At 39.8% G+C, this 25,901-nt stretch overlaps 1 protein-coding gene across 2 annotated transcripts in view; it reads right to left on the reverse strand.

The window, feature by feature from the left end:
* Window positions 1-25,901, reverse strand: part of Nop56 (Nop56 ribonucleoprotein) — a 247,786-nt gene that overhangs the window by 70,961 nt on the left and 150,924 nt on the right. For both annotated transcript variants that reach the window (XM_067150776.2, XM_067150774.2), the window contains exon 8: window positions 13,415-13,551. In XM_067150776.2, the coding sequence (XP_067006877.2) occupies window positions 13,415-13,551 (137 nt within the window). The remainder of the gene's footprint in view (window positions 1-13,414; window positions 13,552-25,901) is intronic.

A 25,901-nucleotide genomic window follows, 5' to 3' on the forward strand; every position in this document is an offset into this window, starting at 1 on the left:
TGGCTTCCTAGACCGGGGCCACTATCTCACCGTCAGATAGCTCCTCAATTCTAATCACGTAGGCTGAGTGGACCTCGAACCAGCCCTCAGGTCCAGGTAAAAATCCCTGACCTGGCCGGGAATCGAACCCGGGGCCTCCGGGTAAGAGGTAGGCACGCTACCCCTACACCACGGGGCCGGCCGTTTCAGTCTGAACTTCTCACTAATTGTTGCATTCTAGTGGACACTAGATAAACTACTATCCCCAAGCAAGGGACAGGAACTGTATGGGATATGTGCAGCTGCCTTTAAACACGTGCAAAAATCACGTCCATATGGTATACGGGCGCCAGCCACGACCAGGAAAGCAGTTTGTCCGTATCCCGTTCGGTCATAGTGTTGAAAGTGGTCACACAATCAATTTGTACACACCGATGACACTGCATTTTTTTTAATGCCGAGCCCAAATGGACTTATGGTTTTAGAGGAAAGAAGTGCCAGGCCGGGAAATCGTACAAGGTTGGAGTCACTGTACTGTGTTGCAATGCAGACCAGAGGGAAACAAGAGATTTTCTCCCTTCGTCGTAGAAAAGTTCGATAAGCCACGATGTTTTTAGGGCATCGGGCACTTTCCTTGCAAGTACAAGGCATCTAAAAATGCACACAGTACAGTAATAAAAAAAAATACAGCATCTGCACAGGGGAGCCAGAATAAATTGTCTTTGTCTTTGAATCGTGGTTTTCTTCTTCCATTGTAAGAGGTTATGTTTGTCAGTGAGTTATCCAAGAGCATTGTTTACTATAAATGCACCTTGTTGGATACATTTTGGAAATAGATTTTTTCCATGGCATTTGAAAGGTTTAAACTGTGAATGAAGGTTAATTGCATGCAGTAATGGGTTTTCAAATATTTTGTGATGTAGCGAGGGTTGGCATTTCTGAATTATGAGCTGAGGGTTCATTCGAAATCACTTAATTCAAAGTCCAATATTTTAGTCCCAACAACTTTGAATTAATGAAATTTTACTGTATAATACCCTTGGGTGGAAAAGAAATATAGTACATTAACTTATTCTCACTAAAATATCCAGTTAACAAAAATAGCTTAAAGCTCAAAAGTTCGCCATTGTCACTGTTCATATATTATGTAAAAACTTCTTGTAAAATCTTTGTGGCAAATCTAGCTACAATTTACTAGGTGTAAGATTATTTGGAATTCTTCTTCAGAACGCTATTCTTGTTGTTGTGTTTGAAAGGGAGCCATTGCCTTGTTTGAGAAATCCTGTGACTGTTCTGTATTTAACTGTTAACAATTTAGATATTGGCTTGCAACCAGTTCTGCAATCGGAAAGAAAAGAAAGTGTATAAACACGCATGTACGAAGAAATAATTTGTGTGAATGACTGCTGTAATATTAAGATGTAGCTTACATTTTGATCTCCCTGAGTTACTTATTTAATATATTTTCGAACAGCGGTTTCCCAGCCCGTGCTTTAGCTCTCTGCCCAGTGTTGTACTGGTGCATCTGCACAGGGTCTCGTTCGCTACAGTAGCGAGGTGGAGAAGCAGAGGAAGGGCAGGGCGTGTCTTCAGCAGTCTCACAATTTGCTACTACTTGCGGGGAGAGGTCACAACATGAAGACCTTGCATTATGGTTCACAGTTCGACTAAATACTATGAGCAATTGCTTGATTTTGCTCATAGCGGTGAATGACTGGATGTGATTTGTCACCATATTGCCTTTTCGGTCATCGAGTTTTTATATTTTGGGTCCGTGGATGTGTGGGTGAGTGAAAGAGTTTTCTAATAGGACCTGTATCACTGTCTGATTCCCTCCGATTGCTTTGTGTGACTTTTGCTTTATTATGTTCGGCACATTTCGCCATTTGAATGCTTCATTCCCGTGCATGTATCCCTTTTTTGTCCTTTAATTATTAATTACTTTATTTATTTATTTATTTCCAAGATACTGATGGCAACAAGTGAATATACCAGTGATCCACTTCCGGGTCAAAAAAAAAAAAAAAATTCTTATGACCCTCTGCCCCTGACTTCTGTTAGCGGCTTTATTTTTTCTTCTTTGTTTGTTCCTTGAGATTTTCTTGGAGATTGTTAGAAAGAAGAAAATGTTCTTCTGTGTTTGTGATAAAAGATAAATAAAAAGGAGATGTTTATCTTTGACTACGGGTTAAGTCAGTAGAAAAGGAAAAGGTCCATGTTTAATTGTTTCAAACCTGTCAAATACCCCTCATAAAAAGAATACCATGAGCCTAAAAGCCAGTCCCATGGTGTAGGGGTAGAGTGCCTGCCTCTTACCCGGAGGCCCCGGGTTCGATTCCCGGCCAGGTCAGGGATTTTTACCTGGACCTGAGGGCTGGTTCGAGGTCCACTCAGCTTACGTGATTAGAATTGAGGAGCTATACGACGGTGAGATAGCGGCCCCGGTTTAGAAAGCCAAGAATAACGGCCAAGAGGACTCGTTTTGCTGACAACACGACACCTCGTAATCTGCAGGCCTTCGGGCTGAGCAGCGGTCGCTTGGTAGGCCAAGGCACTTCAAGGGCTGTAGTGCCATGGGGTTTGGTTTGATATGAGCCTAAAATATCATGTAATGTATTACACAAAACTGTTAGACCAGAATGGTTGTTCAGTCTTAGCTATAGGTCTACAGACCTGTTGGGAGAAGTGTAATGTCCTTCAATATTATTATTGTCTTTAATTTTTTTCTTATGAGACTCATTAAACACATTTTTATTCTATGGTTATGAATAAACCATTCATTTTATTTTAATTCTTGTTGATGTTATTGATGTAATTGCCTCATTTGCTTGTCCTCTTTGGCTTAAGACTATTTCTGTCTAATCCGGTTGGATCCATTGGGTAACATGTTTTGTTTTGGGTTTTCTTTTGGGAGGGGGGGGGGGGGGAGATAAACTATTCTGAGGTTTCCACTGTGAGGCGTTATTATGCAAAATACATTAATAATGTGATATATTTGGACTATCAACTGTCTACGCGATACTTGTTTAAATTGTGTGCACTATCCGCACAAGTAATGTTTTGTGAATTATGCATTGTGCTATTGGATTCTGCATTATCGATAAGGTGCCTGTATACTGAGCTGTGATATTACAATTATTATATGAGACTGGTATCCAACACTATTTGACGTATTGGAGGACTAAACTACTCATTGTATGTATGGATATTAGGACATGACAGCACCTAATTATCCTGCAAGTTTTATCTGGTGTGTATGATTGTACTGTGGACACTACTAAACGAACCCTTACGCTATCTATGTGCGTATATTACTACTGCCGTGTGTGTTTTGACGGTGACCGCTAGAGCGTGTTCCGGTGCTAGTCTGTGTCGCCGCATGTGGCGAAGTGCGGAGTGTATCTATCAGCTGTTGGAACTGCTCCAGTGTAGACGCTTATCGCAGCCATGGACAATTGCTGTACTGCTTCTAATATTATAACTGAATCGGTTGGTATTGGGTAATATGGATGGTATACCTCGCCAAGCGAGGAGGATAAAATGTGTTTTAATGTATTATAGTTTACATTAGAGTTAATTATGTAAAGTTTTTTAAAATTTTTACTTGTAAGTGCCGCAGTAATTACGTGAAACACGAGGGGGTTAGCTGGGCATAATTGGTTACCACGTATGTACACCTTTAGGACGTATTACTGGGAATATTATTTTCTTGGTGTGTGTTACTTGTATTCTATGAGTGTGTTTATTGTAGTTAAAATTATGTCACTGTTTGGTGATGGCGTTAAAACTTGAAGTGAGTGCTGTGTATAACGGCGAAGGGCATTATTGTGTTCAGGTAACTTGAAATTCTCCATTGTCTTTGTTTAAAGTGTTTGCCTTTGATTAATTCTAATTTCCAGTGTATCTGCATGTATTTTCCCAGAGTTTTTTGATACGTGTGCGGTTTCTATATGTAAATTTCACATTTATTGTTGTAGTTGCTGTGTTTATTTGGTGCACATTACTGTGTTCTCTTTTATGTTGTGATTCTCATGTTATTTATTTGGGCTTTATTTTGTGTGTTTCGGCCTCCTTTTACTCATGTTCCAACCTAAGTACTACGTTTGCACTAAAAAAAACACTTTTTAAAAAATTATTATTATTATTATTATTATTATTATTATATAATTCACTGGGGCCATCAAAGACCACGTTAAGTCTTGTTGCATTTGACACTGAACGTGGCCTTCTTTAGAGCCCAAATTTCCCTCATTCTTTGTGAGTGGGCCAGCTTACGCTCCTCTGTCCAAGGGGCACTGTGTCTTCTCTTCGGTTGCTCGTCTCGGTTTAGCCCGTTCGTCAATATTTTCTAGCGGAAGAGATCTCTGTTAAGAGCGTCTTCAGCTGAGATATGTAGCATTTGTAGGTCTTCTTTGGTATTTCTAAACCAGGGAATTGTGGTTTTGGGGTTTGAATCAAAAAAGTGAAAGATTTCTTTAGTTAACTTTCTTCCGTCCGTTCTTTTCAGATGACCGTAAAATCGTGCCCGTCTTTTTCTGACTGTGTCGGTAATTTTCTCTATTTTGCTGTAGACTTCCTTGTTGGATCTCTTTTGATGGATTCCATTGCTGTACTTTGATCCCAAGTTTTGGTGGAGCCTCTTTGATGTTAGTCATTACTTTTGTTTTCTCAAACGATATCTGCAAACCAGTTTGTTCGGCAATTTCCTTTAAAATTTCAACTTGAGCTCTAGCGGTTTCTATGTCGTTTGAGAGAACAGCAATATCATCGGCAAATGCTAAGCAGTCTGTTGCGATCCCCTTGGATTTGGTTCCTATTCTCAATGGACTGTAGTTGGTTTCCTGTGATCTCAACCGCCAGGTTCTGATGATCTTTTCAAGAACACAGTTGAAGAGTATCGGGGATAGCCTATCACCTTGTCGGACTCCTGTTTTGATGTCAAAGGAATGCGAGAGACATCCGTGGAACTTCACCTTGGATTTTGTATCGGTCAAGGTGGAGTTTCAAATCAACTCCAAATTCATTTAAGATGTTTAGCAGGACTTCCCGGTCAATGGAGTTGTACGCTTCCTTAAAGTCCACAAAGACGGACACATACTGCTTGGACCTTAGTGTACAATATCTGATGATCGTTTTGAGATTTTGGATCTGTTCAGCTGTTGAGCGACTTTTCTGAACCCTCCTTGGTATTCACCAATTTGATGTTCGACTTGTGCTTCCAAACGCTCCAGGATGGCAAGTGATAGAATTTTGTAAGTCACGAGTAGCAAAGATATTCCTCTGTAGTTGTTGATGTTCTTCATGCTGACTTTTTTGTGTAATGGATGGATCAAAGCTATTTTCCAATCTTCGGGTAGGGTCTCCTTGTTCCAAATTTCTTCTATTTGCTATTGCAAGATATCAAGTGATTCTTCTGGGGCATATTTCCATAGTTCTGTTACTACTGAGTCTTCCCCCGGCGCTTTGTTATTTTTGAGACGGGCAATGTGGCGCTTGATTTCATGTCTGTCGAGTGGTCTGGAATTTGGGTACCTGAGTAAGGGTTCCTTGGTCTCAATGGCGCTTTGTGGTTTAGAGCAATTAAGTAAATTCTTGAAGTAATCTGCCAGAATGCTGCAATTTTCTTCATTTGACGTCGCCAGTGTGCCGTCCTTTCGCTCAAAGCATAGAGATGGTGGTTTATAGCCAGTGAGTTTGTGTTTGAAGGCTCTGTAGTACTCTCTGCTTTCATTCTCCCTAAAGCTAAGCTCGAAGCTGAATACCGGACCTGTGAAGATTACAAGATTATTTTGTGCATCTACAGAATGGTGTGTTAATGTAGCTATGTAATATAGAGATAAACTTTCAAAGGTGGTTAAATGAAGAAGTTGTATCATGTTCAAGATCATACTTCCACATCTCTGCACAGTATTTAAAATACAATTTACCGTTGGTCTTTTATAGCTATTGTTGAGAGTTAAGGAGAATTTCCTGTTGTGTATGTTTATCAGGAACTCAAGGGAGACTTCATTAGTTAGTCGGAACATAGAAAGAATGATGAACTCTTCTCAGAAGAACTCTTAAGGTTTCACCTTACTTTTTCCTGCCTGCTGGCTCTTTAGAAATGTGTGTGCGTGCGTTTTGTATTCAGGAATCATTCAAGGCAAATATTTTCACACTGCAAGTTGTGTGGTTAAGCTTATTTTTAATATGTATAACTTTTGCTTTCTCAACGTTGCATTTGTTTCTACATTCGTCCCTGTTATTATCTCCTCGTAAGATGTGTATTGTTTAATGTAACACCTTGTGTAAAAAATGGGGTTAAATGAAGGAGTTATATCATGTTCAAGATCATGCTTTCACGTCTCTGCACAATATTTAAAATGAAATTTACCGTTGGTCTTTATAGCTATTGTTGAGAGTGAAGGAAAATTTCCTGCTGTGTATGTTTATCAGGAACTCAAGGGAGACTTCATTAGTTAGTCGGAACATAGAAAAAATGATGAACTCTTAAGGTTTCACTTTACTTTTTCCTGCTTGCTGGCTCTTCAAAAATGTGTGCGTGTGTGTTTTGTATTCAGGAATCATTCAAGACGAATATTTTCGCACCACAAAATGTGTGATTAAGGTTATTTTTAATATGTAAAACTTTCCCTGTTTTTATCTCCTTGTAAGATGTGTATTGTTTAATTTCCTGTTGTGTATGTTTATCAGGAGCTCAAGGGAGACTTCATTAGTTATTCGGAACATAGAAAGAATGAACTCTTCTCAGAAGAACTCTTAAGTTTTCACTTTACTTTGTCCTGCCTACTGGCTCTTCAGAAATGTGTGCGCGTGTGTTTTATATTCAGGAATCATTCAAGAAGAACACTTTCGCACTGCAAGATGTGTGGTTAAGGTTATTTTTAATATGTATAACTTTTGCTTCCTCAACGATTCATTTGTTTCTATATTCGTCCCTGTTTTTATCTCCTTGTAAGATGTGTATTGTTTAATGTAACGCCTTGTGTAATATAAATGCCTACATGCTGGCCTATTTCCCACATTTTGGCTGATGATGACGCAAAAACAGCGTTGAAACTAGTTCCAAGTGCAAATACATGTTATAAATAAACTATAACATTTTTGTATTGAAAAGGTGGACCGTTTTAAGTTTTCCTATCATCCATTCTCAGTTCAATACGGACAAAAATGAAATTCTTAGGTTTAAATTGAGTCTTTCTTGGAGGACTGATTCACAGGTACTATTCCACCAGGCATGCTTTTTGCTTCTCTTGATTTCTGCAACGTCTTTGGCGGCCTCAACAAGGAGACTTTTGGCGTTGTTAAAGTCACAGACATTTGGTCTAGCCTTCTCCTGGAACTCCTCGACCCTTTGCCGAAGTTTATCATTGTCGAAGCGTGTGATCTGTTTGGTTGTCTTCCTTGTGTTTGCGGGAACTGGTGTGAATTTGATAAGAGACATATAATGATCTGAGGCCACATTGATGCCTATCTTTACCTTGACATTCATAATCTCAGGGCTGTTTCTCCTGGAGATTGCAACATGATCAATTTGGAACTCTCCGAGAGCTTGGACGGGAGAACGCCAAGTCATTTGCTTTCTGGGTAGATGGCGAAAGTGGGTCGACATAACCTGCAGGTTGTGATTTTTCCAAATGGACACCAGTCTTTTGCTGTTGGGATTGGTTCTTTTGTGAGCGGGGTAATTTCCTATAACTTTCTTGTACTTCTGTTCACGACCTAGTTGGGCATTCAAGTCACCCAAAAGAAGCTTGACACGGTGTTTGGGGATTTTGTTTAATTTTTCATCCAGTAGGTCCCAGAAATTATCAACTTCGTCTGGATCAGACTTGTTCTTATCGTTTGTAGGAGCATGTGCGTTAACTAGGGCGTAGGTTTTGTTCGCGAATTTAATTGTGAGTATAGACAATCTGTCTTTCACAGGTTCGAAATTTGCAACCGATTTAAGGATCTTGGTTCTAACAGCAAACGCGGCTCCAAGCATCAAAGCTCCATTGAGGATTCCTCTTTGCGCTTTGCTCTTGGAAAAAAGGTAGCCTTCAGATTCAAAAATCTCTTCATCTGGGTACCTTGTTTCCTGTAGGGCCATTATGGATATCTGATTTTCACAAAGAGCTTTGGTGAGGGTTTTCAGCTTGCCAGTTTGTGTAAGTGAATTTATGTAAGTGATTATTATTATTATTATTATTATTATTATTATTATTATTATTATTATTATTATTATTAATATTAATATGATATTTCGTAAATTTTACTATTTCTTTGGTACATATAGTTAGGGATTTAGATTGTATATTTCAGCATTACTGCTGGTGGTTTTATTACATTATTTGCTTTATTAGATGGGGATACTCGCATTAATTTCAAAGATGTAGTTCCTTAATAATGTAATTTTTGGGTTTTAATTGAGGGTTTGGGACACCCCTAGTGTGGAGCAATCTTTGCTTGGGTCTTATCTATTCTTCTGATTGATATTGGCTTATCTTATCTTATCTTATCTTATCTTATCTTATCGTCGTATGGCTGTTACGCAACTGAAATTATTCATTATTGTCTCGTCTGGACTAGCGTCCGCTTGTGTGTGCCGCTGTGAATATAATTATGAATTGTTTGGTTGTCTTGAGGCGAGATCGGGTGTTTTCTTTCTTGTGGTTGCGTGTTCTGCCTCATTTTATTATTTACACTGACTGACAGAGCAAATGCAACACCAAGAAGGAGTGGTCAGAACTTTATGCCAATTGCAGGGTAGACTGACGTCACTGAGGTATGCTCATGATGTGAAATGCGCCGCTGTGCTGCGCACGTAGCGAACGATAAATGGGACACGGCGTTGGCGAATGGCCCACTTCGTACCGTGATTTCTCAGCCGACAGTCATTGTGGAACGTGTTGTCGTGTGCCACAGGACACGTGTATAGCTAAGAATGCCAGGCCGCCGTCAACGGAGGCATTTCCAGCAGACAGACGACTTTACGAGGGGTATGGTGATCGGGCTGAGAAGGGCAGGTTGGTCGCTTCTTCAAATCGCAGCCGATACCCATAGGGATGTGTCCACGGTGCAGCGCCTGTGGCGAAGATGGTTGGCGCAGGGACATGTGGCACGTGCGAGGGGTCCAGGCGCAGCCCGAGTGACGTCAGCACGCGAGGATCGGCGCATCCGCCGCCAAGCGGTGGCAGCCCCGCACGCCACGTCAACCGCCATTCTTCAGCATGTGCAAGACACCCTGGCTGTTCCAATATCGACCAGAACAATTTCCCGTCGATTGGTTGAAGGAGGCCTGCACTCCCGGCGTCCGCTCAGAAGACTACCATTGACTCCACAGCATAGACGTGCACGCCTGGCATGGTGCCGGGCTAGAGCGACTTGGATGAGGGAATGGCGGAACGTCGTGTTCTCCGATGAGTCACGCTTCTGTTCTGTCAGTGATAGTCACCGCAGACGAGTGTGGCGTCGGCGTGGAGAAAGGTCAAATCCGGCAGTAACTGTGGAGCGCCTTACAGCTAGACAACGCGGCATCATGGTTTGGGGCGCTATTGCGTATGATTCCACGTCACCTCTAGTGCGTATTCAAGGCACGTTAAATGCCCACCGCTACGTGCAGCATGTGCTGCGGCCGGTGGCACTCCCGTACCTTCAGGGGCTGCCCAATGCTCTGTTTCAGCAGGATAATGCCCGCCCACACACTGCTCGCATCTCCCAACAGGCTCTACGAGGTGTACAGATGCTTCCGTGGCCAGCGTACTCTCCAGATCTCTCACCAATCGAACACGTGTGGGATCTCATTGGACGCCGTTTGCAAACTCTGCCCCAGCCTCGTACGGATGACCAACTGTGGCAAATGGTTGACAGAGAATGGAGAACCATCCCTCAGGACACCATCCGCACTCTTATTGACTCTGTACCTCGACGTGTTTCTGCGTGCATCGCCGCTCGCGGTGGTCCTACATCCTACTAAGTCGATGCCGTGCGCATTGTGTAACCTGCATATCGGTTTGAAATAAACATCAATTATTCGTCCGTGCCGTCTCTGTTTTTTCCCCAACTTTCATCCCTTTCGAACCACTCCTTCTTGGTGTTGCATTTGCTCTGTCAGTCAGTGTATATCGGGTTGTGTATTTGTTAATTTCCATGCTTACTATGGTTGTGTGAATTAATTCATTATTTATTTGAGTTGATATTATTTTAATTTCTGTGGGGTTTTGTGTTTAACATATTGGTCCATTTTTGTGTGGGTTTCAATTTATTGTGAGGCGTTGTTGGACCTACGTCATGTGGATTTTACGGGGAATGATCCTTCCACTGGGGCCTGTCGAAAGCCCTCAATTAAGTAACTTACTTGTTATTTTAATTATTTAAAATTTTATTTAAGGTAGTTACCATTACTTGTGGGGTTGAAGGGATCTGGTAAACCAGAATTTTCCTTTAAATTGAAGAAGTGATTTTATTTTAAAGAATATTAATTTTATTTATATCTAAATTATTTATTTTAGTATGCCAATAAGATTTCCGTTCTTTCAAGTTGCTTTTATTCTATCAGGGACTAAAAGATTTATTTTATTTTATGCTATGTAAATATTATTTACTCAAGTACACTGAAGAAAATGGAAATTGCAACACCCAGGAGTGGTGCTACATTGCTGCAATTGAACATGCAGGACGAGTGTTCGGTTGTGCTTCAATGATTACACTTTCAGGTCCCTCTGACCGCAAGTTTGGACAACAATCAATACAGGATGTGCCCACCACGAGCTGCAATACATTGATGAATTCGTCGAGGCATGGAGTCAATAAGGCCCTGGATCGCTTCCTGAGGAATTGTGGCCCATGCTTGCTGCACTGCACGGGTCAGTTGTTAAAGAGTTGTGGGTAGCTGAGGACGGTAGGCTAGTTGTCGACCCATCATATTCCACACATGCTCAATAGGACTGAGGTCCGGGGATCTGGTGGGCCATTCTAAGGTTGTGATGTCATGGAGAGCTTCTCTGGAGATGTGTGCAGTGTGAACCCAGGCATTGTCCTGCTGAAACATCCCATTAGCAATGTTCGCCATCATAGGGACAACCACTGGATTGAATACCCTGTCAACGTACTGTCGAGCAGTCATAGTGCCCTCAACAAGCACTAATTATGATTTCACATTAAAGCCAATAGCTCCCCAGACCATAATGCTTGGTGTTGGCCCTGTGTGCCTCTCGACAATAAGATCTGGTTGGACCCTCATCCCGGTACGTCGGCGCACAAGATTCTGGCAATCACTGCGGGCAAGACAGAAGCGCGATTCATCACTAAAGACGACCCTATGCCATTCGTCGACCCACGTCGATCTTTTTTGACACCAGGCCAGCCTTACACGTTGCTGTTGTGGGGTCAATGGAACACCTTCTGCAGGGACACGGGCTTGTAAGCCAGCTGCATGCAGGCGATTACCAACTGTTTGTTGTGTATCGTGGGGTGCCACAGCTGCTCGAATTTGCGCTGCTGTTGCATGGGGTTCCAACCGGGCCATCCGAATGATGTGGCGATCCTCTCTCACAGTTATCTGTCGCGCTGGGCCTGTGCCAGGTCTACGAGTGTGGGTACCTTTATTTTACCACTGCTGCCATACATGTTGTACCGTAGATGCCTGTCGGCCAACACGTGCAGCGACAGTCCTTAACGATAATCCAGCCTCACACAGCCCAATTATCCGAGCCCTCTCAAACGGCGACAGTTGTTGATAGCGTGCTCTTCTCTGTCGTCGAGGCATGTTTGACGGGGAACACTTCACTGCACAGACTGCAAGTCAACTACGATACACCAGAGTCCGTACATTGGAGTTGATTCCTCCGCGACCAATCACGTGGGGAGACCTGTAGCAACTATCCAATGGGTCTGAAACTTTGATCGTTTAGATACCTACATGGCATCGTTCCATATCTTGAAAATCAACACAAACGACCAATGTCTTCATGGTGTTGCAATTTCCATTTTCGTAAGTGTATATGTTTATTTTAAAAATTTTGAAAGTTGGTGTTTTTTTTGTGTGTGTGTGTGAATTGTTTCATAATTCCTTGGATCCCCACCTCTCTTTTGGTATTTATGGGTAGGTTCCAGCCCTCTTCCTTGCTTCCTAGTATTTTTGATGTGTTATTAACTGATTTATTCTGATTCATTTGCTCCTTTTTTTTTTAACTTGTTTTGTGTGCACACTCCACAATGACGCTACACTAGCCTAGCATCATTTACTTTATTTTTGGGGGTTGTTGCAACTGCACAGTGATTTCTGCTTAGCATATGATTATTATTGAGTTTATCTCCGTGGTGTCTCTCTTTGATATTTTATAGAAAAAAGGGGGGAATGGTAACGTATGGAGTCAACCATCTCTAATCTTATTTACACTCCTCTTCATTGATGTCTTGTGTCATCCCAGCTTCCAACACAGGTTAATGTGGTCCGTCACGTTTCTCCAACTGAAGTACTGCATACTTGGCTGTTGATTTTCCCTAGCAAGAATTAATTCCGTGCACAAGAACTCACCCGCTCCAGAATGTACATACGGTATACACCACCACACTCCCTGTACTTTATCTCGTAGTAGAATAAAACACAGTTTGACTAACAAATGAACACTCAGTGGTGTCTTTTAAAGAATGCTCACCCAGAATTAGTAAGCATTTGTAATTAAAGAGTACTCACTCCGTAATGGATACTGAAGAACAATAGAAGAGGATCACCAGTGTTGAATGATAATCAGAATCAGAATGACCTGCCACACACGTATACACACTTATATATAGGCTTGCTACACGCGATTATATTGTCCTGAAAAATTATTGGGTAGCAACGCCCTCACAGGCACATCTTAATGCGTCCTGCGGTCAACCCAACTGTGCTTGAAATAAAGCCCTCATATTGGTTATCGAGCGGCTGATATGACATTGAACATCCACTCATGTCCATTCACACTGATCAATTCCAATCTTCGGCCTATACTTCCCAGCCATACCCCGGGTTTCCAAGCCACTTTGTTGCAACACTTTCAACTGCCTTCAACTGTCTTCCCTGATCGTGTTGCACAATTCTGAGGAATCTACACCGTCATGCTATGTGCAGACCCCCAAATTACAGTTACACCAATATAAAGATACACAGACACAATATTTCCTACTACAAATTCTTATTATTATATTACATTCCATTTTAAATTAACAAAAAGTACATGATTTTACAAATTATTTTATTACAAGATATTATTTTATGGAAATTTCTTAACCTAAAATCGGGAGATCATACTTACTGTATGTACAGTTTCAAACCCTAAATCAATGGTAAGTGCAAAGCCAAGTCCAGCTGAATAAATATGACATTAACTCATAGCTGTACATGCAACAGACTTACTTCGCCGCTATTATCCAATCAGAGACATGCCAAGAAGCATAACAAAAGTAGTACCTGTTCTTTTGCTACCTCTTCAATAGCCTCCTTCATCACATCAATATTCTTGGCTGGCAAGTCGCCTGTCTCATAGAACTTGAGCCGATCTTCAACTTGCTGCCGCAGCTTCTCTCCAAAGATGTGAGTAGGTTGTTCTATCAACAAAATCACCAAAAATTTCAATGTCTAACTTCTACATTAACAAGATGAAATAATCAAGCAGGAGTATTTAATTCTGATTTTTAAAAAATGTATATCAATGAGAAGTCTAAAAGGTTGAATAATACAAAAGTATACTCAGTTTGGTGAGTTAAGAGATCCTGCCAAATATTTAAAGTATTAACACTCTAACGGCCATGCTCCGTTCTCCGTTCTTTCAAAATTGACCAAACCCGTAATTTCTGCAGGCTCGAGAATAAGATTTAATTTAAAATCCCAGCCTGCAATATTTACAGTCCTAGTTATAGCTACATGTTCATGGTACTATGCAGTAAAAACTTCTGTAATGAAATGGCACTTGATATCAGTTTTTGTTATATTTTTCACGAATCAAGAATGTAGTGCAGAGAAGCGGAGGAATGTAATGTATCATCCATGACTGTAGTAGTAAAGATGACAAGAAATAAGCTACGAGGAAATAGTTAATGCAGAGGGTGATATAACGACTCTGATAGTGAAGTAGATGAATTGGGAGATACAAGTGGTATGTATAAAGGTTATGTTATGCAAAACAAGCTGTAACAGCTTCATTTGTGAGATATAGGAAGATGAAATTCAAAAAACCAGAAAGAATTCTCAAAACTCAACAGAAAACCAATGAAATTTGGATTAAAAGTGAAATCAAATTCCTCTACAAGAAAAAAGCTCAATTAAACTCAAAACTTTCTGAGGCACACCTCAAAGTCCCTTTGTCATTGGACCTGATGTCCGGCTCCATAGCTAAATGGTTAGCGTGCTGGCCTTTGGTCACAGGGGTCCCGGGTTCGATTCCCGGCAGGGTCGGGAATTTTAACCATCATTGGTTAATTTCACTGGCACTGGGGCTGGGTGTATGCGTCGTCTTCATCATCATTTCATCCTCATCACGACGCGCAGGTCACCTATGGGTGTCAAATCGAAAGACCTGCACTTGGCAAGCCGAACATGTCCTCGGACACTCCCGGCACTAAAAGCCATACGCCATTATTATTATTGGACCTGATTGAATGGGACTCTCACCAAAAACACTTAAACATTAAACTTAACCATATCTTAAATTTAAAACGAAGTAATTTGGACAAGAAACTAAAAGCCTTATTTAAACAACGTAAAGTCTCTCTTAATATGTCTTCTAAACCAAGGGGGAACACAACAACAGAAACCGATTTTCATCCACCCATTAAGAATTTACCTGACATTCCCTTCAATGTAACAGAAGAAACTATCCTTAGTAATGGACATAATTGGCCCCATTTAATGAATTAGAAGACAAGATAAATACAGTTGCAGAAATAGAACAAGCAATACAAAATTACCCATAGACCAACAAGAAGAAACATGGTTTGAAATTAGAAAGAAACTGCAATTTGTGCTTAACTTCGCACCGACACAGATAGGTCTTATGGCAACGATGAGACAGGAAAGGCCTAGAAGTGGGAAGGAAGCAGCCGTGGCCTTAATTAAGGTACACCCCCAGCATTTGCCTGGTGTGAAAATGGGAAACCACGGAAAACCATCTTCAGGCTGCCGACAGTGGGGTTTGAACCCACTATCTCCTGGATGTGAGCTCACAACTGCGCGCTCCTAACCGCACGGCCAACTTGCCCAGTAGAAAGAAACTAAAGTATGTCTTAGTCAACTATGATACAAAAGATGACTCTAAACATTCTAATAATAGACATTTGAAAGAACTTCAATGAAAGATTCATGATAATAATCTTATAGTTACAAAGGCTGATAAGGGTAATGATAGTCATTATGGACAGAACTCAATATATTGAAAGAACAGAGCAATTATTCTCAGAAAGCAGTATTTCAATAGTTAAGACTTATTCAAGTAATGGACTCCTAAAAAAGTTGAAACAAATTTTTAAAAACAACATATTTCTAATGAATGAACAGGGAACTAAAAAGCTGTTCAATATGAAGCCAAGATTTCTTACTGCTAGAGCAATGCCAAAAATACATAAACCAGGGGAACCCATCAGACATCATAAATTACAAGACTAGTCCAACTTATAAAGTTCACAATATGTTCACAAATTTCTTAGAACACATTTCAAATTTGAAATCAATAAATTTATAAAGAACTCTGTAACACTACTAAAAATTTAGAGTAAATTCCAATCACACAATATATTACACTCTTTTGATATTAAAAATATGTATCCTAGTATTCTGGTAAAAAAAACTATTAACATTATTAAAGAGAATTTGAGCCAATTTATAGTCACTTCAGCCTTCAAGAAATAAATGAATTTTTAATCATCCTACACTTTGCCTTAAATAATAACTATTTTATGTTTAACAACAAAGTCTACCAACAAAAAGCTCTTCCGATAGGTACTGCAACTTAGGACATCTTAGCCGAAATTTACATCTACCACATGGAAAAAACTAAAATTATTGATAAACTTGAAGGATTATACCACTGGTCTAGATTTGTAGATGACACCTTTGTAATATTAGATGAAAGAATAACTAACGATCGGACCATTTTAAATCACCTAAACACTCTTGATCCATAAGTTCACACTAGATTCGGAAGTAGATAACAGTTTGAATTATTTAGACTTGAATTTTACTAGAAATAATAAAAACCTATCATTTAATATTTTTAGGAAACCAACGCACACGATTAACGTGATCAAAAATGATTCCATACACCCGGAAGCTCGTAAAAGAGCCGGTTTCTTTAGTATGATCTACAGAGCATTTAATATTCCTCTTTTAGCACCAGAATTAAAAAAATAAATTAATACCATATACTGAATAGCATGTAAGAATGGGTATAATAATTTGTAGGCAGGATTATACATAAAATATAAAATAAATCCATCACTACTTTAGTGAAAGAAGAAGAGATAAAGAAATTTGCCATATTCACATACAATAACAGTAAATTATATAGGATTAAGAATGTATTCAAGAGACGTAATTTAAGAATTGCTTTTAGGACCAACAACACAAACTCTAAATTATTTTATAACACCCATATTGTTAATAATCAATTTCAAAATTCAGGTGTATACAAATTTAAATGTGGGAATTGTTTCATTACATATGTCGGTCAAACCAGAAGAAACTTTGTTACAAAATATCAGGAACATGCCAGGTATTAAGAAATACAACAGATATTCGGCCATGAGTGATCTCATGACAAACTTCAACCACATGTTTACAGATATAGACAATTACCTTAACATCTTGAAAACTTTAAATAAAGGCCATATAGTGAACATATACGAGGAAATTTACATTTATCTGGACCAGAGGAACAATCCAACAGGTATATAAACGATCTTTCTGAGAAGATTAACATCTTATATGAGGAATTGATTAAAGTGAAAGTTAGAAAGAAACATCAAATTTCAATGTGTCACACGCTTGGTGACACTCGGGTAGTTCCTCTGCCCAGAACACGTCCTCCTATTTCCCCTCCACACTCCCCGCTCAATGTAGCTACTACTTGTCTGAATTCAGATAGACGCATACCTCAACAGAGGCGAGTCCCCTTCCGCACATCGGGGCCAATAACAAGTAAGTAACGCAATTTAGATCACATATTATTTTATCTTCCATCTCTCTTCACTTATATTTAGTTTTCTTTTAATTTGAGACTGATATTATTCAATTCTACAACTAACTTTACTGCTTTGGACCCATGTTGACTTGGAATCCTGAAGCGTTCATTCATAAATGCAATTTAACGGAATTTCTATTAAAGATCTTAACGATCCTTATCAAGAAATATTTTAAATCAAAGGTTCTTACTCACATCAATGTTTATCTTATGATTTTACAAATATAAATGTTAGTTTCCATGAACTTTGTCATCAAGAATTTTAATGAACAATTAACATCAATTTTATTGACTATAAGAGTTGAAACTTTAACAAAGTTTGTAAATATTTTATTTTAATTGTCCTTGTGTATAAAAGTGTATTTTAATTTATCTTACCAATCTACTGATGCAATTTTTGTATCTGATATATAGTGTGATTTATTCTAGCTGATGATGTCCTTTAGGGTAAAAAACATGTACTAGATTTAATAAATTGTATATGTATTCAATAGGCATACCGCTTAAATATTAACTACTTGATTAAAGGTTATGTATCGTAAAGAATTTAAAGTAGGCCTAAATTGAATGGTGTTATGCATCACTTGACTAAGTGCCAAAACTGACTTTTAAAGATTATTGCTCTCTCTGATAGCAAAGGTGTGAGCTTTACATAGCTTACTAGCATCTACCCATGGCTTCATCTGCATTTATTAATTCAACCGTTCAATGTTTTTATACCATCTATTTAAAAGCAAAATAAAAATTTATTAACACACATTGTTTTTACATTATGAATTACTTATGTTATTTTTTTTAAACTATATTGTTACTTTCAACGCGTAAAATACCAGGTTGGTGGATGGTATAATGGTTGGCATAATCCTGTTCAATCAAGTATAGTCAAAATATCTCAGAACCGTTTCATGACCTGGTGAGGTTAGTTTCTTGAATACAGACTATACTCGCCGCAACCTGACTGATTAGCTGGCACAATTCAGCCAAATATTTACAGTCTCACTAATAAATGATGTATAACTTTTATATAAGGTTTATACATTGTTTATGTGCAATTTGTTGGTAATAAACCATGTATACATCTGTTATAGTTATACAATGAATTGCTTGTACAGACCAGGACCCTTGTATAAGTGGTGTATAGCAGTGAGTAACGAATAAGAAACAATTAGCGATCAGTTTATTTTTGTGGTATTTATTGTCTGTAGTAATATAATCATGTTAAAATATCCAACTTCAAAGTACACATTAAAAGAATGGAAAATAACGATGATATTCACGATATTTGTAACACAGAGGGCACAGAATATTTAGAGGTTATGGAGGCTGGACATGTTCGTGAAATAAAACACTTTAAGAGAGGGAATGATCCATTTCTCCTAGACGACGAGAATTTTAAAATGATATATATATTTTACAAAAGAGTATGCTCGAATTGTCATTACCACAGACAGAAGTGAATGAAAGATGCAAAAGGTGGCTCTAGATTGTATGAACTTCATGTTCTCACAGCACTACAGATATGAGTGTGGAATGAGGTAATTATTAACAGTGACACAATTATTACTACTGAAAATAAGATACCGGTGAAATATGTGCATAGTTTCTGTTCTTGTTTATTTGAGCATTCTATTCTATTTGTGCTATCACACAGCTCCTTGAAAGGTTTTGCTCCTAGATAACCAACAAAAGCGATCATAAAGTCAGTGAACGTGAAGAAATACGCCAGTGAACCGCAGGAAGAGATTCCTACAGCTTGGAACGAGTGCATACATGCATATACCATGTTTATTAGTTAGAAAAATATGCAATGCTTGTACAAGGTTTATTCAATGTATAACTATACAAGTGTTAAACAACTGTATAAGGATTTTTATTAGCAAGTCTGTTAAAGTATTAACATAACCATTACAATTCCACTGTAACAGTGCCATAGTGTGGACTACTAGAATAAGTGTTAGGTTTTAAGCGGTGAGACGCTTTCTAACCTACACTAATATCGCCATTCAAAGATGGATATAGATGCATTCCTTGAGCTTTTTGGATGCTTTCTGGGAGCAGGGTTTCCTCTTACAAGGGCAGTGCACAGGTTTAGGAGCAGATGAACCTGCTTGCGCTGATACATACCTTCCAGATGGAGGGCACAATTCCCCTTTTGCAGGAGGAGTGCGGGGAGCACCTGATAAGGGCATCCATTTTCCCCACTTTCTTTCCTTGCTTAGACAGGCTGAGAGGTGAATTCCCAGACCCGGTCGACGATGCCGCCTCTGCCATTTTGGGTGCGGCTGTTGCCGACCTCTTGTAGGTCTTCTTCCTCTGCCGTGCCGGCTTAGGGTTCCCAGCCGGTACAGACTTCTTTGTAGTCGAAGGTTGGGTAGTCCCCACTTTCGAGCTTCTACTCTTTGCGGCTTTGCTCACAGGAGCAACAGCCGCCTGGAACGCAGTGATCTTCACAGGTGTTACTGAAGTAAGTGACAAACCTGGTACACTCTGTGCTACTATGCTGGAGTCTAGTGTCTTGTCAGGTGCATTCATAGAATTGAACTTATGGGGCGTTTTCTGGTAGGAAAGATCATCCAGAGTCTTGATCGCCTGACTCTTCTTCTCACTGAGATATACCGGACAGTTCTGATCTCGAGGCGAATGAAGACCAGGGCAGTTAGTGCACCTATAAGGAGGTGTACACTTTTCTGCACCATGAGCTCCTCTTTCATATGTACCACATGCAGACTTATTCTAACAACGAGATACTACGTGTCAAAATCTTTGGTATTGATAGCTCTGCATGGGAGATGGGATGTACGGCCTCACATCGCAACGATAGGTTGTGACCTTGACTTTCTCAGGCAACAATGACAATTTGAAGGAGACCATGAACACACCCGTAGGAACATTTTCACTGTTGATTTTGCATGTAATGCGCCAGATGTGTGTCACGTCACGGCGCTTGATGTCTTCCATCAATTCATCGTCAGTGCTCAGAATGAGATCACAGTGGAATGGTCACACTTGAGCAACTGATCAGCTTGATGTACAATGTGAGTCTTGAGCAGCAAACTACCATTGTGTACTTCCTTTATATCTTTCAGTTCGCCATAGATGCCTTCAACGTGTCTACTAAACAAGATAGATTTCACCCGCTTAAAATCTTGCCCTGTGGTTCTGGTAGTAACCAGGAACCTAGGGAAGCTGGACCCCATACTCTCATGTTGCGCTTGGTCCTAAGGGGTTGCCCCCCCCCCCCCTCAGGGAATAAAAAGTTAAAAACTTAGGTGGTGGACCACCCTGGACAGACTGTAGATGTTCTTTTCCAGCCATGCCCGGAAACATCCTCCCTGAATGCTACCCACTCCGATCAGGGACCTCTGTAGCCATACCAAGCTGGCAAGACAATATCCACCTGGTCATAGCAGGTATTGCACAGGGTCCGATGTTGGACGATGCCTAATACGGGCTGACTGAGGCAATGAGTATTGGGACTCCGTTCCTCAAATCACCCACAACAGCATGTACCCCATACCGTATAGAGAAGGATAAGTATACATTTAAATAATAATAATATATCCTTCTGGCATTCAGCCGTACAAGGACCTGCATTATCAGGCGGATACTGGATTCTTGGGGATACTGTCAGGCTTTCGAGCATAATCGCACATCCCCAAGCAGCACGCACATCACAACTTTGAGTTGGTCCACAACTAATCCTAAATTTCTTTTTAAAATAAATAAAGAGGGGACCGATGGCCATATGACCCTTTTAGTCGCCTTCTAGGACAGACAGGGATTACCTGTGTATGTTTTTAGGCCCTCTCATCCACAGAGGGTACAATACATGGTACCAAAACCACAATCCATTTCAGCACCTACATCACCCCTTTTAGTCACCTCTTAGAACAGGAAGGGATTCTTCGTCTGTGTCCCCCAACCACAAGGAGTTTCACGAATATCACCTGCTGAACAAACTGATTTCAATTGAGGCGATGGATGCAATAACCACTTAAGTCGTTTTTCCGGCGAATGCATTTTTATAATCCTCAATATGTTCTTCATCCACCCTTCAAATATTATTTTGTTATGCCAACGCTAGATGGCAGGAGCTTGCATTATATACAGCTGTGTAGCAAGTCGCTCTTCGGCAAACAACAACAACAACATGAAAATTGATACCAAAATATTATATATTAGTTAGGAAATGATATTTTCTTGATGTGTAGTGCATCTGAGATAGTGTTATATACATATTCTGCAGAACATTTTACTTTTGTCACACATTTATTCAACAACAATGTACAATACCAATAAGTTGTCATAACAATCACTTAGCTCAGTTTCAAATGAGCTGTCTTTGCGCGATGTTTGTAATAGGTTTGCGGTTGTACGGTTTGATATCTTTCATACTTTATTTGAAAAGATTTTGATTTAATTTTGTTCGTATATTTTTCTGTGTTGTAACTGAATAAATTATTGTAATCAAGATTTCGGTATCAGTTACAGAGCATACTGTAGTTCTGTAGTTACTGAAAAATGAAACCAATTCCAGTTAAGTACAAACACCTAAGTTGTTCATGGTTGGAATTTTAGCAGCTTAGCCATTAAACCATGGAAGCAATCAAATAAAACCTATTAAATATTACTTGTATTAATTTTACAATAACAAATAATTCCTTTGTTCATATCCTTGACCATAAGTTACATTGCATTTCTACCTGCTGCAATTTAATTTATATTAAGTTATTGATAGGTTTTACATTGTATTTTAGGAGGCCCGAAGTTTTACTTTCACAGGCGGGCCCGTATCACATTCTTTACGCCCCTGACCAGAATGAAGACCCTCATCCATGTTCCCTACTCCCACCTTTCTACATATATTTCAGCAATGTATAATACCTACCTTATCTCTCTAGAGGAACTTAGATATCTTCTTATCACATCCATTTCTCTGTCATGATATTTCTCAGATAACTTTGCTTCATTTTTCCCTTCTGGTTCAATCCTAATCTTCCAATCTCTGTCTCTTCTCTTGTATTTAAGAGAATTTTCCTTTGTTTATGTCGCTGTTTATGTAAATATGTAAAATATAGGGTTGTACAGTTTATTTTGTGTATGTTTATGTCCTTGCAAATCTCTGTATATTTCTCATTTTAGATTAATAACAACCGTACATATTACAGATCTTTGTAATTCGGTGTTATATTGTTGCTGATCCTAAACGAATGAATGAATACGAATTCTGCATGCATTTGTTAGGACAGTTTTGCTGTATGCCTCAGAAACCTGTAGGATGAAGAAAACTGATGTCAAACACCTTGAGGCTTTTAAAATACAGTGTTTCTGGTGAATGATTAAAGTTACCTGGAGGGATAAGAAGACAAAGATTGAAGTTTTACATCAAATGAAGTAGATCTCTCATCGCATACCATGAGTTTCATATTAGTTCCGTACTGATGTCAACTATACATACATGAAAATTTTATAGATCCACCTATTCAATATTTCATTTAATCAGTCACCTGATAAAAGTTAGTAGTACATGTTTCATCCAAATATCGGATATCTTCCTTCAGCTACTATACGTTATAAATGACCAAACATTTCCAATTAATACATTACAGGGTAAGATGAGGGGAATCCTAACTTCCTTGTTGGGCATATTCTTAGGTCTATCTCAAATTTTGAACCTATAAATGATCAGCTATCCCTGCGATGTGCAAACAGAACATACACATTGATCAATGTCCTCGCCCCAACTAATGAACGAAACTAAAAAGTTTCCGAGAGCACAGATAGATTTTGGAACATCCTTGATACCAGAATCACAAAAGTTCCAAAACATCACATCAAGATCTTAATGGGTGATTTCAACGCACAACTAGGACGGCAACAGATATACAGGCGCACCATTGGGAGACACTCGACACACAAGAGAACCAACAAAAATGGAAAACACCTTGTTAAATTATGTGAAAATCATAACATACAGATGATGTCCACCCACTTTTGACACCTTCCCAGAAAACAAACTACATGCAATCCTCAAATATAGCAATGGGAGAATTTCAACTAGACCATGTTGCAATATCTCGAAGGTACAGTCCTTCAGACCATTATGTCTCAGTAGTTAAATTTCTTTAAACAAGAAAAAGAATCAACCTGTCCTAACCCACTTCGACACAAAGAAACTCGGAGAAAAAGAGAACAAATTCAAAGAACTTGCCCAGCCAGTGGACTTGGATTTTAACAGTACAAAAAGGCAGATGGGTTCAAGCTGCAAAAGAAGTAGCATAGGTTAAAAAAGGGAAGAAACATGCCTGGTGGAATGAAAGTTGCGAACAATCCTTGGTGGAATGTCTACGTACCTGGAAAATACACTACACATCCAAAAAAAGAGGAAGATTAGAACATCTAAAAAAACCAACGGCCACAAACAGTGAAGATAATACGGAGTGAAAAACACAAGTACGAAAAAGAACAAATGAACATGATTGAGCAAGACTTCCAGCAAAGTTAGTCCCAAGACTATTACAGGAGCTTTAAAAAGACAATACAAGGATACAAGCCTCCCTCCCTCTCCTTTCAAAGAAAAGATGGAACTTCAGCAACAGCAAACGAATAAAACAGAACAGGTCCTTGCCGAATACTTCAACAAACTTCTAAACTGCGAAAAATCAGTTATACCCATCAGAACCAACAAATCAAGTTGCCAAAACCTGTCGTCTTCCTCCCCCCCCCAGATCGCAATAAGATCAAATGCCACATAGGGAGTCTAAAAAACCAACAAGGCCTCTGGTGAAGACTCCATGATAGCAGAACTATAGAAATACGCCATGAAAGAAGCAATAGATGTCTTGCACACCATTATTGACATATGAGAGAAAGAACAACTACCGGAGTACTGGAAAGTAGCTTTAATCCATCCTTTACATAAAAAAAGGAAATATAAAAGATGTAAATAACTATCGTGGTATTTCATTATTCCCAGTGTCTGCCTCTGTAGCGTAACGGTTAGCATTATTAGCTGCCGTCCTCGGGGGCCCGCGTTAGATTCCCGGTACTGTAAGAAATTTAAGAATGGCAGGAGGGCTGGTATGCGGTTGAAATGGTAAATGCAGCACACCTCCATCGGAGATGTGCCTGAAAAGAGCTGCACCACCTCAGGATGAGGATACGAGTTTACTTGATTACTCCCAGTAGCATACAAGATTCTATCGTTATCCATCCTAGAACGACTAGAACTGCAGGTTGAGCGCTCACTTGGAGAATACCAAGGAGGTTTTCGGAAATACCAATCAGCAGCATAGCAGATCCACAATCATAAAACTATAATAAGATATATATTGAGAGCCCAACCATACATATGTACCGGGCGAGTTGGCCGTGCGCGTAGAGGCGCGCGGCTGTGAGCTTGCATCCGGGAGATAGTAGGTTCGAATCCCACTATCGGCAGCCCTGAAGATGGTTTTCCGTGGTTTCCCATTTTCACACCAGGCAAATGCTGGGGCTGTACCTTAATTAAGGCCACGGCCGCTTCCTTCCAACTCCTAGGCCTTTCCTATCCCATCGTCGCCATAAGACCTATCTGTGTCGGTGCGACGTAAAGCCCCTAGCATACATATGGACATTTATAAACTTCAGAAAGGCATATGACTCCACTGACCGTGATATGTTGCTTCAAATAACAGCAGAAAAGGGAGTCTATGAAAAACTTCTAGCAGATATACAAGCAACCCTCACTAATACTATCCCCAACATAACATTCAAAGGATGCTACTCTGCACCCTTTGAAATATAAAATGGTTGTTAGGCAGGGAGATGGACTCACACCGCTCTTGTTCAACGGCGTACTAGAGAAAGTAATACAGGACTGGCATCAAATATTCATTCATTCATTTCCATGCCCGGTCAGCATTTCCAAAAAACTGTAGCTGCGATGGCCTTGTTGTTGTCCAGGAGGGGACTGATAAGTAGGTGGCTTGGGTCTTGTTCAGCACCACATTCACACAAGGTGTCTGCGTTTGCTGGAAGGATCCCCCATTTCTTCAGGTTGGTCTTGCATCACGGGACACCCACTCTTAACTCTCTTGGTGCCAGGCGGTAGTGCGAGCAACCGCCCTTTAAACTGCCAAAGCCGATCAGGTCAGCCTTTAAAAATCCACTCGGAAGTTGCCAGAGCCGATTACATCGGCCGGCTTAAAATTCTGCGATGTAAAGTACATAATTTTGAGGCAACCTATAGTGACGTGCATACTTTTGTTACAACCTGTAGTAAAGGGGCTACACGTTATTGTGTGCCTGACCTTGCTTTGGAAGTTCTAAGAGGGTGTTACAGCTTTCACAAGAGTTGTTTCCTATGTTTACAAATACCGCTAACCGGTCAGTAAGAGATTGCTCCTTGCAGTGAGTGGATTTGTGACAGGAAAATGGCAAGTTGTTCACGTGATAATTTTTCAGCAGGTATTGATGACGATAAATTAAGGCAGTATATTGAACAATGTGGAGTTAACGCGGATGATTTATTGGATAGCGATAGTGAATTTAGTTCAGAGAGTAGCGACGAAATTATACCGGACACGCCCGCGGAATCCCCGCTGCTAAAGTGGAGACATTTAATTGTTTCTAACGGCACTAAAGCTACTCTGAATATGGTGGTAGATGAAACTAGTGATAACGAAGATGATGATGTCTCTGAAGAACATTTTGTGGAAATTTGTCCCAATGAACCTGACAACA

The sequence above is a fragment of the Anabrus simplex genome, chromosome 7 (assembly GCF_040414725.1).
Source record: "Anabrus simplex isolate iqAnaSimp1 chromosome 7, ASM4041472v1, whole genome shotgun sequence".
NCBI classification, from domain to species: domain Eukaryota; kingdom Metazoa; phylum Arthropoda; class Insecta; order Orthoptera; family Tettigoniidae; genus Anabrus; species Anabrus simplex.